General features: G+C 33.8%; 2 protein-coding genes across 2 annotated transcripts; one reads left to right on the top strand and one right to left on the bottom strand.

The window, feature by feature from the left end:
- Positions 1-46: 46 nt before the first annotated feature.
- LOC121809967 (60S ribosomal protein L35-like) lies at positions 47-1,534 on the bottom strand. Its single transcript, XM_042210829.1, has 3 exons — positions 1,426-1,534; positions 1,027-1,319; positions 47-292 (listed from the first exon to the last, which is right to left on the bottom strand). The coding sequence occupies exons 1-3, from the start codon at positions 1,427-1,429 to the stop codon at positions 218-220; spliced, it is 372 nt and encodes a 123-aa protein (XP_042066763.1). The 5' UTR covers positions 1,430-1,534; the 3' UTR covers positions 47-217.
- A 10,413-nt stretch (positions 1,535-11,947) lies between these two features.
- On the top strand, positions 11,948-12,544 carry LOC121807915. The gene has a single exon (XM_042208252.1). The coding sequence runs from the start codon at positions 11,948-11,950 to the stop codon at positions 12,542-12,544; it is 597 nt and encodes a 198-aa protein (XP_042064186.1).
- Positions 12,545-16,422: the final 3,878 nt, after the last annotated feature.

Below are 16,422 nucleotides of genomic sequence, written 5' to 3'. Positions count from 1 at the left end.
TCTAAACACACTACCATAAATAGATAGGGAAATAAACATGTGTAAATAACAAAAATTTGTAGAGCATGAATCTAATAAGCTTCATCATAGTAGATGAGGTAATCCGTTTTAACACCACAAGGTCTCTGAAGTAATACCAAATACAAAATTCAAAAAAATCAGTTGCACACAAATTTTGATAATACTCCAATGGTGGGCTAACTGCCGCAAACAAAGTTTAGACTTTGATGGCATACTTTCTCAAAGGGAAGTACATTTCCTTCTTCTTTTGCTTTTCAGTCTTTGCGGATGCCTGAAAATGGTAGCAAAACCAACTAAGACAGTCAGATAGAGTTCCAGAATAAAACTAGTAGAGAATGATTATCAAATTAGTGCAGAAAATATTGATAGTGCAGATACACAATTCTTTTCGCTTACATAATGACATTGCAACTATATAATGCAACAATGACAAGAAACTGCATTCATGACTCTCTGGAAATAGAAAGATTACAAAAGCTTTGGTTTCGGCTTCTCAAGATTACGAAAACATTAAACTAAAATCATGAAAAATATGGGATGGGAAAGGGTATTGTTTATTGTATTTTGAGGAGAGGAGGGATTGGATTCTAGTGTATTGTATGCACAACAAACCTAACTGAAACTGAAATAGGGATCCTTACTATACAACTGTTCTAATCAACTTCTAACATCAACAACAATCTAAGCAACAATATAAAATGATTCATATTGACATACTATATCTGAATATTGATAATCCTCTACTTGAGCTCAATTATCAAGCAAACAAGCTGCCAATATAATCAATATGAAACTAATTATACAACTGTTTTATTCAACACAAAAAATATTCTAAGCCAATCTTGTACGATTCATATCCACAAATATATAGACATTGATAATTTACTACTTGAACCAAAAATAGGTCATACACGAAACGATGAACTCTATTATCAATGCCAATAAAATTAACAGAAATACTCATCAAATATTTAAAAAGAGAGGGAAAAATAGAAGTAATAAAACCTGGTGCTTGGTAAGGCGGCGGCGGATGGCGCGCGTCTTCTTAGGGCGGAGATCGAGGGGCAAATACTTCTTGTTTTGATAGGCTTCGCGCAGAGCGGACTTCTGTTTCTGCGAGATAACGGTGAGCACCTGCGCGATCGAAAGCCTCACCACCTTGATTTTGGAGAGCTTGTTAGGAGCGCCTCCGGTGACTTTGGCCACACGCAGCAGAGCGAGCTCCGCCTTCAGATCCTTCAGCTGCGCTAGCAGCTCCGTCTTGTTCTTCAACCGAAGCTCGTGCACCTTGATCCGAGCTACAAAATAATGACAACCACCGCGTTAATATACATCAAAATGAAAAGAGAAACGGATAACTGATCCATTTTTCTATGAAATTGTTCCGTCAGATCGAATCCTCACCCATTTTCCTGACTTTGCCTCTCTGCAAGCTGCGGCGGAAGTGACCAGTGATGAACGGTTTAGCTTCTTCAGCGATTTCAAACCCTAATTGTATTTTTTATGCATCCAATAATACTTTATATGGGCCGATAATCCTATTTTTGGGCCCATTAGATCCCTTAAATGGCCAGTTGAAATTTCTCTTCTATGAAAATTTAACATCGATATCGTATTCGTTGAAAAAGTGGTTTTAGCCATTCAAAAGAAAAACTAATGTCGTGTCCAAGTACTACTACTACTACAGAATAAAAAATAGCATTAATCAAATTTAATTAGCTAATATATTGGTTAATAATACTATTAATTTATCAAATTATCAATTAGCCATGAGTTGCAATAGCATAATCCTCGTGCAATATTATTTGTGATAACAATGATACTGTATTGTTTGGTCTTTTGGACATGATATCTGTAAAGATAAGATGAACGATCGGCGCAAGAAGAGATCGACTGAAAAACTACAACACAAGAAGATTTACGTGGTTCGACAAAAATGTCTACGTCCATGGGAAGATTCAGTTATGGATATATTGATCACTCTTCTCTTTGTACAGATTATGGAACAAGAAAGAAAACTCTCGAGCTCTCTGCAACCAATGGCGGATCCAGGAAGTAAAGATCGTGGAGTCGGACTGACAATTAAAATATAATGCAGAGTACTCCCTCCGTCCGTAAATAGGAGTCTCACTTCACTTTTCCTATAAATGGTAGTAGGATCTCACATTCCATTAACTTATTCTACTCACATTTCATTTAAAATTAATATATATACAAGTGAGACTCATATTCCACTAACTTTTTTTCCACTTACTTTTCTTAACATTTTTTAAAACCGTGCCAACAAGGAATGAGACTCCTAAGGGAGTGATATTTAAATATATTTCTAATAAAAATATATTACAATTTAAATACCTCTGTCATATGCTAAGCTAGCACTCTAGTATCGACATCGATTTCATTTTCATCAATTTCAATTTGGAATTGTTAGTATCCATTCCACGATTTTTCAATTGTTTTGGTTCTTGGTCAACATTACCACTATAAGAACTTAGGTCTTCTGAAAAATCATTTATCAATTGATTTAAAAAAGATAACTATTATAGTATCTATTAAAATTAGGGCAAAAACTTAGGAGTGTTAGCTACTGCAAAATACTAAGTAAAAAAGAAAATGATAAAACATAATTAAATGATGATCTATGATTATACCAAATTTTTTGTGCAAAGCTTATGCCTTCTGCGCCTCCAAATAGTACTTAAGTTTAGTCTCTATAAAAATATGTTTAAACAAAGGGAAGATTTGAAACTCCAATTTATAAAGAAATTATTAGTTGTCATTTAAATACTCTAAAGGCCCAATCCCAAACCTAAGCCCAACTAGATATCAATGGAGTCGTCGCCTTGTCGGGAAAAGCTGTGCTGCTTTGAGAAATCTTGGGGCAGACGTCTGGACGCAGTGGGGTCGGGAGGCTGTTGGGAGACGTTTTCAGGCGGTTCTCCGGGGACGACGGTGCCGACCCCACGCGACCCCACCTCCCTCCGCAACCTACTCTCAAGATTGAATCACAAGAACTCTTCTTCTCACTCTTTCTTATATCTCCTAATTCTGTTACAATAATGGTGAATCAGTGTGTGTAAGTGAGCTAGAGTTGAGCTTATATATCGCTCCTCCATGAGATCCTGAAACGGTTACAACTAACTCCTCATGCATCCACAAATTCACTCGACTTCACGTGCCATGCGCCGCGTCGGCTTCTCACGCGCACCTCAGTCTCATGATGTGTGGCTCTCGTGATCACACACCTTACAATATCTGCTGCACTTCTCTTGTTCTATTTTCAATTTTCAATTTTCAATTTTCAATTTTCAATTTTCAATTTTCAATTTTCAATTTTCATAGGGTCGTGTCACCACTCACCAAACACTGATATACTTATCGTTTTAACTTTGAATGAGTAAAGCATATAATTAATAACTGTTATTATATTCCTCAAGGAAAATAGGTCTTTGAAATATTTTTATAAACTTTTAATTTCTAACAATATGTAGTGACAAGATGCAAGGAAAAGAGTCCAAAGCCTTTGTCCTAGCACTAAGGAGCTTAGACGGCAAGAAACTTAGACATTATTGTATAAGATGCTGGATTCGAGTCCTCTTGACAGTGGTAATTTCCTCCCAAGTTAAACTAATCTTCACGCGTAAGGAACGATAATTCCGTACGTAAAAATTCTTACGAGCTTGCGATTTCTTATCTAATGTTATTCTCCTTATTAGAGCATCTCCAATGCTGGCGGACGTCAAATAGCCGTCAAATAGCCTTCACACTGCCACATCATCAGCACTACAATTCTCCTGCCACATCAGCTTGCCACATCAACTGGACATCAAATAGCCATCAAATAGCCTTCACACTACCTATCCACATCACTAATAACAATTATATAATTTAATTTACAATTGTATCAACATACATAATTTAATTTACGAGACAAATACGGAAAATTCGAATAATAATATTAAAATTTAAAAAGTACATTACTTTTAAAAAAAAGTACAACAATTTAAAAAAATTACAAAAAGTAAAAAGTACATTAATTTAAAAAAGTAAAACAAAATCACTCATCGCCGCCGTCCTCGTCTCCGTCGTCGCCCAACGCTTCTTCACTGCCGTCGCCGCCGCCTCCGTCGCCACCTACGCCGCGGCTATTCCCGCCGGTGTCCCTCCTCATCGCCTCCAGTTCTTCACGCTGGCTCTGGAGCAATACGCGAAGAAAATCCTTCACCTCGGGGTCCACCGCCGCTTGGAAGTCGGCTAAGGTCTTCACCATTTGAGCGCGCGTTTGTTGGCGCGCGAAGAATTTGAGCTCCTCGGTAGACCTGCCGAGGGGGGATGCCGAATGGACATCCTGGGAACTCGGTGTGCCCCCCCTCGCAACCTGCTGCGCCCGCCTTTGCCCAACCGGGCGAGGTCGGCGACCGAACGACCGAGGAGTCGGGACCTCCTGGGCCGTCTCGGGGAGGTCTGACGAACCACCGCTGCTGCCGCTATAATCTCCGGTATAGTTCAGTCTCTGCCTCTTCGGCCAGCCAGCGTCGACGCCTGCCCGGAATTTCTCCGACTCGTTGAGCACAACGTAGCAGTTCCAGTAGGTGAACTCATAGTACTTCTTATCCGGATCGGGGTAGGCTCTTTCCGCAATCCTCCTGCAGTCTTCCTCTGTTTGTAGTACCCGCTCATTGGAGGCCAACCACCTCCCCCAGGAGCCGGGGAAGTATGGGACCCTGCCCCGGGAGTCGGGGGCGTCTGAGACCCTACACCGGGAGCCGGGGGAGTCTGAGACCATCCCCCGGGATTAACTGGAGTACCTTCGTAGTTGTTCTCCATTGCTCGTTATTGATCTTGTACAGAAAGTAAGGTAGAGAGAGAGTACTCGTTAAAACAAGTGGTGCGAATGAAAATGAGGTTCAACGCGCGTATATATTGTGTTTTGCGAAAAAAAAAAAAAAATATTTAAATCCGACGCCGGTTTGGCGCCGATCCGGGAGCCACAATGGCGCCCGTGAGGATCGGCGTGGGAACCGGCGTCAGCGCGGGAATCGGCATGGCGACGCCGATTTTGACGCCGATTTCGCCCACGCCGGTTCCAATGGTTCGGCGTCAAACCGGCGTGGGCGAAAAATCGGCGCTCCGGTGGTGACGCCGACCATTGGAGATGCTCTTAGTAAGCAAATTAAACAATCATGGCACACATTTCAGTAACATTTATTTCACGCGTGGCCTTTATACTCCCTTTAATGCTATAGTCATTATATTTTATTTTTGGAAACCAGGAAAATATTTTTCAATTTCCAGCTAGAAACTTCACAAAGAATCATACAGTACTTATTTAGTTTAGTAAATTCAAATTTAACTTAAATTGTCAATTTCTATTCAAAATTAAAAATATCTAACATGAATGAAAACCGATTATTTATTATTATCGTTTTATATATTATCACTTGCTAAAATAATCTTGTGTGGTGAAACCTATATTTATATATATAAAACCTAATAAGCAATAGAAGTTGAAACCTCTGCAGCCGCAGCAAAAATGGAGAGTAATTAATAAACCGCGACGGGTTTATTAATTAATTTATCTATTAATTATAGAACGACAACAAACATGATTCTTAAATTAATTAATTAATTAAGGTCGGTTAGGATTAGACACATGCAATTTCCAGATTCCCTACTGAAAATATCAGCATATTATTGTAGGTTGTTGTTCGGGCAATGTATTAATTGTGATTTGTGCATCTAACTTTATCATATGTTCACCGCCCAAATTATTATTTTAAAACTCTCGAGACTTTAAATTAATTGAATAGCTTAATTGATAAATATATTTCTGTCAATTTTAATATTTTAAATTGGTAAAGATAAAGATAAACTATTTTTATGAATAAAGATAAACACACATAAGTTGCACGTAAATAATGTCCCGAATTTAAATCCTAATCAAGCAATTTTATTTAAGTTGGGTTCAAAAGATATTATCAAAGTATATTATTCTAAAGATTTATGATGAAATTCAATTATGTAAAAGTTCATTTTTTTCAAAAGCTACATAAATTTAATTTGGTAAGGTTAATCTTTTTAATGCATAAGACTAGAGTAAATATGTAATATAGTACTCCTCTCTTTTTACTTTATTTGGGGGTGGGAGTGTTTGTCATTTACTTCTCTCTTACTTCTTGACATTCTCTTTTTTATTTAAAATTTATAAAGTTGCTTGTTTTTTAGAGCATCCCCATTCGTGCTCTTGTCAATGAGCACGGATGTGGGCTCGGACTCACTTTTACTCCATGCTCTTAGGCAAGAGCACAACACCTACATCCATGCTCTTCCGCAAGGACGAGCTCAAGGGTTCGACCATTCTATTATTCAATTTAAATAAAAACATTTCCACAATATTAAAATGGATTAAAAATAACCGGAATAATATTACAAATTACAAAATAATTAAAAATTACATAATTAAAATCCTAAAAATTAAAAAAAACCCACTACTAGTGGCCGAATTGTGCTCAAATGTGTTTGATTAGGTCTTCTTGTAGCTCAATAAAAAAAATGGATGATGAATGTGTGTATTTATAGATGATTTTGGAAATTAAAAAAAAATCAAAAAAATCCAAAAAACGGTAATAAAATGGCCATATTTTTGGGAATCTGGAAATATTTTTTTTAATTTTTTTTTTTGTATTATTTTCAATTTTTTTTAAAAAAATTGAATTTCCAACAGATAAATCCATTGGCCAATCATCGAGCAGCGCCGTGCCAGCGGCGGACAGCGGGTGCCGTGCAGCAGGCACGGACGGATGCTCTTATACTCGATCATTAACAAAAGTCCCAAGTGGAAATAAACTATATATTGGTAGTCGATTTTATATTGGATTAAAGATACTCATGAATTATTACACAACATGATCGAATAAAAAGCACTAATTAGATGTGGATCGTGTGTTCTGATCTTTGACCATATAATCTAATTATGTGATTTCATCATTGGACATTTTAAAAATAATTAATATTTATATTCACCATTCTTCAACATTACTTTATAGGAATCATACATATAGTCCGTCTATTGGTACCAAATAGCAATAAATATAAGCAAGAATATTAATTAGCAAGATCCTCGAAAATTATAAATTACTTAGTGCTCAACTGAATTAAATTGACCTGATAAAAAAATGAAGATTGACATCTATTTTTGTAACATTTGATTCATAGAACTTCACATTTAATTGGTTCCTCTTTAGGGAACAATCCCATCTCATATTTCAACATCATTTATTTGTACGTGTGTGTGAATATTATTTTATTCAATAAAATATATTGATTTTAAATATATGATTAAAATTAATAAAAGTATTTAGAAATTGAATCACGAAATGCTCGGCCGTCCAAGAGTCCAAGACAGTGGTTAAGCCTTCCTTGAATGCACCTAAACTTAGATATGGTCACACCTGGTAATATTTAACTCACGAAATATGATCAAATATTGTCAGTTTCATATAATATTTAATAATGAAATAATGCACTTAACATAAAATGTACCGTGTAGAAAACGATGTTTATTGAACCAACATAAAATAATGCCCAAAATGATGCTGTTTCATTTTTCCTTTTCCTTTCCTTATCTTTTTTTTTCGTGTTTTAGTGAAACAAAATCATTTTGAGTATCACCCAAAGTTCAGAAAAAAATGAAATTTTATGATTTAATATTTCTACTCTTATTTAAAATTTGACCAAATTTTATTTGAGTAACTACTACTATTAATTCTTTATATATTTCAGTTGCATTTTTTAAAGTCTTTTTCATTGTTTTGTTTCAAAACGGCCTGCAAAATGAAGTTATAATCTTTTAAAATTATTTCACAATAACTTTCTAGGCAATGCTTACCTGCAGAAAATAACAATTAATATGCCAAATTTACAATTAACTCATGCCAAAAATATATTGTTGATATGCAAATGATGGGGTTATTATATAGCAGTTCATATAATACGGAATACTATGTTTTTGTCCATTTATCAATAAAACTCAATATGACTGAATAATTGATTATAATGTCTTTTACCATATAACATATCAAAATTTCATGCTATAATGCATATTAAATTACCTGCATATATATTACGGCAGTAGAGCAAATTAAATTTCTGAGTTTAGTCCGATAATATAATTATATAAGGTATAATTGGGTTGTATTATATACCAAACTAGTTTTAAACACTAAACGCCAAACACATCGTTATATAATAATGCGGAGTTCATTACAACTTTATTTGTAGTTCATTATAGGGAATTCTAAGATTTAAAAACAATGACATTATCATGCATAATCTAGAAATCTGAAGTTCATTATATGTTTGTTATTAGTTCATTATATGTTTGTTATTAGTTCATTATAATGAACTCCATGTTATCATATAATAATGTTGTTCGGCGTTTAAGGTTTAAGAGTGGTTCGGTATTGATCACAATCCTGGTATAATTAGAGGAGGTGGGATACAAACACATGTATTTAGATACTAACTACATGACAATTATTTTGTCAAGGAGTTTTGATTTTCGAAGCAAATAACATTCCATCACAAATATCTAATGCGTGTTATCATACCTAGCAAGCAAGCTATTAATTACAATTATAATTTAGTAACTAATAATGTTGACTGAAAATTTATGATGGAAAGTAAGCCAGCTTTAATCAACAAACTTAATGAATAATTACTATAAAATGATTAATTGTACAACCCATTATCACATTAATATGATGATTATCCGCCAAATAAGTACAAATAAAACGTCACTCTATGAATAAACAATATACGTATATACCTCAATCAAAGAATGAAAATTTTAATGTAGAAGATTTCTGTTTGGTCACTCAAGTGAATATGCTCAAATTAAATTGTAGTAATCGATTCAGACATGTTAATCCTTACAAAAACACGTTTAAAATCGATTGTGGCAGATGCAATGAATTAGATGATATTTAGAACCAACCAATTGATGGAACTCTAATATCTAAGTTTAAGATATTTAGAACCAAACAATTAGTGAAACTTTAATATCTACAGCACTCATATTTATCATGATTTTAGAAACGAACCGAAACTTGTTAAAAACATGTCTGAAAATTAGCTTCATACCTAAAAATAAAATTTGTTAGGAATATGAAAAGAAATATTCGATTAGCGTATAAACAGATATGTAACTATTACTATAATATACTGTAAGTAAAAGAAGAACAAAATATGGAATGAAAATCACAATGGTAAAAACAACAAATCAACTGTAAGTCGAATCAAACTTTGTAAGGCAAAATACACTACAACTAATGTTTTTTTAGTGTGTAGAAGTACATCAAACTCAATAGGCACTAGCGAATTTAACTAATGAAAACTTTTGTTTTCATTTTGCTTTTTCGTATACTGTTTTTCATGACACATTTCCAACAAAATTAAGCACTTTTGTTTTCATTTTGCTTTTTTGTATACTGGTTTTGGCGTACACTTGAGTTTTTAAGTGGGTTGTTACTTGTTAATTGTTAATTGTTGGTTATATATATATAGGGATGTATTCATTTCCTTTTTCTATATTTCCTCCTTTTCCCTTCTTAATATCAGCCATTAGATTAGAGAAATGGACGGTCAAGATCAACATTGGGTAATTAATCCCGTGTTGCATTATTTGTCCTATTTTGTGCATTATGAGGGTACAATAGTAATCTAATAATGGCTGGAAACCGCTACGAATAATGCACCACATGGTCACGAGTAATGCATATAATTGCCAATATAATGCACAATATGTGAACTGCAATGCATACGAACAAGATGTGCTGTGTTATGATGTTTGACACACGTTTCTTGTTTCCCCTAAGGGTTTAATAAGCTTAGGGGCTAGGGTATAGTACGTAGACATGTATGTAATCTTCACATGGTAACGAGTAATGGATATAATTGACTATATAATGCACAATTTGTGAACTGCAATGCATACGAACAAGATGTGCTGTGTTATGATGTTTGACACACGTTTCTTGTTTCCCCTAAGGGTTTAATAAGCTTAGGGGCTAGAGTATAGTACGTACGCATTAATAACAAATTATAAAACGATACGAATAATTCACCAAATTGTCACGAGTAATGGATGTTATTAACTATATAATGCACAATATGTGAACTGCAATGCATACGAATAAGATGTACCATGTTATGATGTTTGACACACGTTTCTTGTTTCCCCTAAGGGGTTAATAAGCTTAGGGGCTAGTGTATAGTACGTAGACATTACTAAATGCACGTATGTAATCTTCAATCCGTTGATTAACCCATATACACAATACCTCTAATAATGCATAATATACTGAGATAATGACAATTAACAGCTACATAATGCACTACCTAAACCAAATAATGCACATACGTATATTCCAATAACAATAATTTGTTAGTAATGTCTACGTACTATACCCTAGCCCCTAAGCTTATTAAACCCTTAGGGGAAACAAGAAACGTGTGTCAAACATCATAACATGGTACATCTTATTCGTATGCATTGCAGTTCACATATTGTGCATTATATAGTTAATAACATCCATTACTCGTGACAATTTGGTGAATTATTCGTATCGTTTTATAATTTGTTATTAATGCGTACATACTATACCCTAGCCCCTAAGCTTATTAAACCCTTAGGGGAAACAAGAAACGTGTGTCAAACATCATAACATAGCACATCTTGTTCGTATGCATTGCAGTTCACAAATTGTGCATTATATAGTCAATTATATCCATTACTCGTTACCATGTGAAAATTACATACGTGTCTACGTACTATACCCTAGCCCCTAAGCTTATTAAACCCTTAGGGGAAACAAGAAACGTGTGTCCAAACATTATAACATGGTACATCTTATTCGTATGCATTGCAGTTCACATATTGTGCATTATATAGTCAATTATATGCATTACTCGTGACCATGTGGTGCATTATTCGCAGATACCAAAATGTGGCAGTTACTTTTCCGTCAAATGTCAATAATAACCCTGTAATGCATACAACCACCTTCTATAATGCAACACGGAACCATTTTTATAGAATCAATCTGATCCGTTGATGCCTTAGATCTAACGCGTAATATTAAGAAGGAAAAAGGATCTAAGATGTGAAAAGGAGAATAACGCTCCCCTATATATATATATATATATATATATATAGAGGATTGTATTCAAATCCTTTTTCCATATTTTCTCCTATTTCCTTCTTGATCTCAGCCCCACGATTTTGTCATCCGACGGTTAGATTGATGCCACGTGTCATTTAATAATGCAGATTTTCAGTTGAATAATGCACACCGACTAATAATGCACCGTTATAGTGTAATAATGCAGATTTTCAGTTGAATAATGCACACAGACTAATAATGAACCATTATAGTGTAATAATGCAGATCATCTGGACCGTTGATGAATGAGATCTAACGGTCCAGATTAAGAAGGAACTTAAATCTAAGGGGAGAAAATGAGTTTAACACTACCCTATATATATATAAATCTTTCCAATTGTCTTATTGAACTTTGCTCGCTATCTTTGATCATTTTAATATTTCATTTATATGTATAATAATAAAATGAGTAATAAAGATAAAACGATTAAAGTGAAACAAAAATTAGTGGTAGAGATACAATTGGAATGAAATGATATAAGAAAAAGAGTCGAAACATAACGGAGATACAATTGGGCACGCGGCGAGGAGCAGCACATGCTTGAGACGGAAGGTTTGCTGACTCACCCCTTACATCACGTGCTTACCCCTTCACCACCCCCCACCCCCAACTCTATATTAACCCACCCCTCCCGCCTCATTTCCTCATTTACACATTCACTCCTCTCTCTCACCCATTTGATTTCACACTCACATCAACGAAAATGGGATGTTGCATATCGTCGGGCTCCGATCGCTCTCTCAATCAGAAACCTTGCGCCACGGTGATCTCCGTCGCCGGAGAGCTCCGCCGTTATCCTCTCCCAATCACGGCGTCGCAGGTGATTACATTCGAGACGTCGTCGCCGGATTCCGTCTTCCTCTGCAACTCCGACCTCCTCTACTTCGACGACTACATACCGCGCCTCGACGCGGATGAGCCGCTGGAGCCTGATCAGATCTACTTCGTGATGCCGGCGTCGAGGCTCCAGAGCCGCCTCGCTGCCTCCGACATGGCCGCGCTCGCCGTCAAGGCCAGCGCCGCGTTCAACGACTTCAATCCGAGGCGGAGCCGCCAGTCGCGGATCTCGCCTGTTCTGGTGGCGGAGGAGGATCCGCGGTCGATTCATCCGATCAAAATCAGCGGCGATTTGTCCGTTCACGCCAAACATCAGAGGAAGGCGCCCTCGCCGAGCGGCGTTTCGAGATCTGGCTCAGTGAGGAAGCTGCATAGATACTCTTCGCGGCGAGCGAAGTTGGCGGTTCGGTCCTTCAGAATTAGGCTCAACACGATCAACGAAGGCTCAATCCTCCTTAATTAATTGATTGATTAAACTATTGATCGATTAATTTCTCGGCTGTAAATAATTTAGAGTCCTTTTTTTATCCTGAATCCGTCGATCCACATTTGGAATTGGGATATTCCATAGATAGGAGTTTTTACTAGTAGATTTTTTTTGTTCTTAGATAGAAATCGAATTGAGTTGAAGCTATAATTTGAAGAACAAAACAGAGGTTGAAAATGCATGTTCTAGCTGTCGATCGGCAGATTTGGAGACAAAATCATCATGTATTGATACGTTTGCAGATAAGATCATCAGTCATTGTGTATTACTACTATAATACTTTCATGTTCACATCATATGCGAATGAATCTCTTTATATTTTTATAAAGTGTGTATAATTATTGAATGTTTCATTTTCATGTTTAAAATTGAATGGGAGTATTCTATACATGGCTTCATGCTAAAGCATTGAATAATATTCTATATGTGCGGGAATGTATATTTCATAGATTGGACCGTACATAATTAATTTCGTCGCCATGAATGTCAAATTCAAAAATTCAAATCGGATATGCAATTGTAGTACTAGTAATAAATAAATTTCTTGGTGTAATTAAAATTTCTTCAATTGGTGACCCGTGACCTTGACACGTGATTGATGAATGGGTCGTGGTGAATAGTGAGATGCATGGTAGGTCGGAAATTATGGTTTCAATCAATGGAATTGGATTAGGAGTTTTCGATACCAGAATTGGAATTCGTATACAATTCTATCGGTCTGATTCTTGTTCTTAATTTTTTTTAAGATCAGCCATTAGTTGTTAATAGCTTATTTAGTTAAAATTGAAAAAAAATGGTAAAATATGGAAAACATAGTTGAAAAATACTACCTCCGTCCCCCAAATATTGTCCCACTTTGACCCGGCACGAGTTTTAAAAAATGCAATGGAAAATGAGTTGAAAAAGTTAGTGAATTATGAGTCCTACTTTATATTAGTTTTATAATAAAATGTGAGTATGAATGAATTAGTGGAATATGAGGTCCACTACCAAAAAATGGTAAAAAGTGAAATGAGACAAACTTTGGGGGACAGACGGAAATGGAAAAATGAGACAAACTTTCAGGGACGGAGGTAGTAATAGAAAGCCCGATAAGATTACAAAAAAACTGATGTTTAGAATCGGAACCACAATTTCCTACTTGGCTATGACTAGTTAAATTTACTATTTCTATTACTAGAACTGAAATTGATAATTTTTCAATCGACGAGTATTCTCTATCATTGGAGTATAATTGACAACTATGATAACGGACATAGTTATGCACTTGTGCGGTCACTAGTGTTATTTAATTTCCTATTTGGAGATGTACATTAAGTAAAAATATATTTTAACATGGAAACATGGTGTGACATCCAAGTTTAGTTGAATAACTTACTTCATAAATAATTTTTAATCCCTTTTGATAGATCCTGATAACTAAAATTCTTAGGGAACAAACGGTCAAGATAGGATCGGGTACTCTTTTAATATTGAAAATATTATTTTCTGTTGTCATGATTGGTATCTCTACATATATAATCATAGAAAAAATAGCAGCCGCAGTTAGAAAATGCACTTTATATGTTTATATGGTTTGATTGCATAATCATGTTTTTGACCTATGTATACAAACTAAACTCAGTAAGAAGTTTGAATTGAGTTTTTCAACTTCAGATAATATTTGGAGATACACTTACGTGGGTGATGACGTTGCTATCCAAGTCAATTGTATGATATTCTCCAATTTAATTTAATTTAATTTAATTTAATTTAATTTGGTCATGTAAAGTACTCCATTATTGAAATTTGATACGTGCTAGGAATTTTCAAGTCGCGTTGTGCCATAATGATTGTAATAAAACATTTGAATATTGGTTTGAATCTATAATTTATCGCAATAAGTACAGTACGTAGTTAGATAATCAAATTTATTATCAGAGAGAAACCACATTTGAGAATTGAAGTTACAAAACGACTGAGAATTAATATTATTGGGTATAATATTAATTGAATTCTTATTGTATGAATTCAAATTAACATTAGCTGATTCATTTTTCTTGAGTCTTTGTATAGTAGTAGTATTATGTATTTGGTACAGTCAATTAATCAATTTAATAGTACCGTAAGAGAACGTATAATGGCTTTTTCGTCTATACACAGAAAAAAAGAAAGTTTCGTCCAAACAATTACTACTACTATTTATTTTAGGATTTATGAAATATAAGGATAACTTATCATAGACTATTAATAATAAACTATTTAATTATTTCTTCTTCAAACCACAACCCCCAACCTAATAAAAAATAAAAATTGATGACATATTAATTATTTTTCGGCTCCTCCAAATATTAAATGTTCTACTAATTACATCAATGACTAATCTAACATCTTTATGTTCTAAATTGTTGAATATAATTAGGAATTTGACACATGTTTAACATTGTTTATTTTGATTTATATAAGTATTTAACTTGATTCTAATACACTAAAAAAAATTGAAAATTTTTATCTTACAAAAATCATAAAAATAAAGTCTGATTTGTTATTTTATTAATTTATTTAAAATTATAGATGAAATGAACAATTTGAGCTTTGATAGTTACGAACTTCGTGCAATTAAAAATATCAATAATATTTTTTAAGATATTAGAATTAAACTAAATTTTAAAACGAACAACACTAAATATGTGTCAAACGAAGATAATGTTCAGATAAGATATGTAGCATGGCATCCTTATCTAATACATATGCATGGTATAATCTTCGCCATCTAAATTGCTGAATATAATTACATATGCATGATATAATATTCTCCGAGTTAAATTTAATCCAATAAATCATTTTTTGTATGCTTATAATTGACAAATATCTAATGGGAAATCTAGCCAAGCATATTACACTCATCTTTCCAATATAAATTTTTTTGTTATAATAATCCCACCATCTTTAACTAAAGAATTCAATATTAATAACGTTCACAATAAAATATTCCACTTTTCCATCTCAATGCATTTTCAATTAAAAATCCTATTTTCTTTTTACCAAATTTCGAATAAGTGGATTTCAATATCGCTAAATCCTTATATTCACATTTTTATACCATTTTTATTATAAAATTAATAGTACTCCATATAAAAATAGATCTAATTTTATTGTCTTTTTCATCTAATTTCCTTCCATTTTCTTTTACATTTCTTTTGTTTAATTGAAACCGAGTCCCTCGATAAGTCGATAATTAATGCACTAGTTAGGATTCAGAATCCTGGAAAGTTGTACTAACTTTCCATGTTCTTGAATTCTAATTACTTTCCCAGTTTGATTAAAAAACGAAACAAACACAGGAATTTAAAATTTAAGGAATCAGATTACTTTCCCAGACATAATCCTGGTAACCAAACATGGCCTGAAATCACGTGAATTACTTGTTATCAATAATCAAGGGAATCATTTTCCTTGACAAGGAAAATGATTACTGGGAAAATGATTCCTAAAAATATGATTCTTAATAACTTTACTTTCCTATGTTTGGAAAATATCAAGATTTTAAATTTTATACTATTTGATTTAAACACCAAACTAAAAATATACTCCTACTTATTACTATTTTTAGTTATAAAAAAGAATAATAACATAAAATTTGTAATAAATTATTAATTACAAATGATAATAATTATATTGTTATATTTATTATTAGTTTAAATATGCACTATTCATCTTAATATATAATATAATTGTAATTATAGTTACGTGGAGTATTATAATCATAAATGATTATTATAATAAATATGATTATTATAATTATAATTATAATATTTACGGATAATATAATTGAATAAATTTTATAATTTAAAATTTCACTACGACTTTATTGA

This window comes from Salvia splendens, chromosome 6 (assembly GCF_004379255.2).
Source record: "Salvia splendens isolate huo1 chromosome 6, SspV2, whole genome shotgun sequence".
NCBI classification, from domain to species: Eukaryota; Viridiplantae; Streptophyta; class Magnoliopsida; order Lamiales; family Lamiaceae; genus Salvia; species Salvia splendens.
The sequence above is the reverse complement of the archived record's forward strand: the minus strand, read 5'-3'. Positions and strand labels throughout refer to the sequence as shown.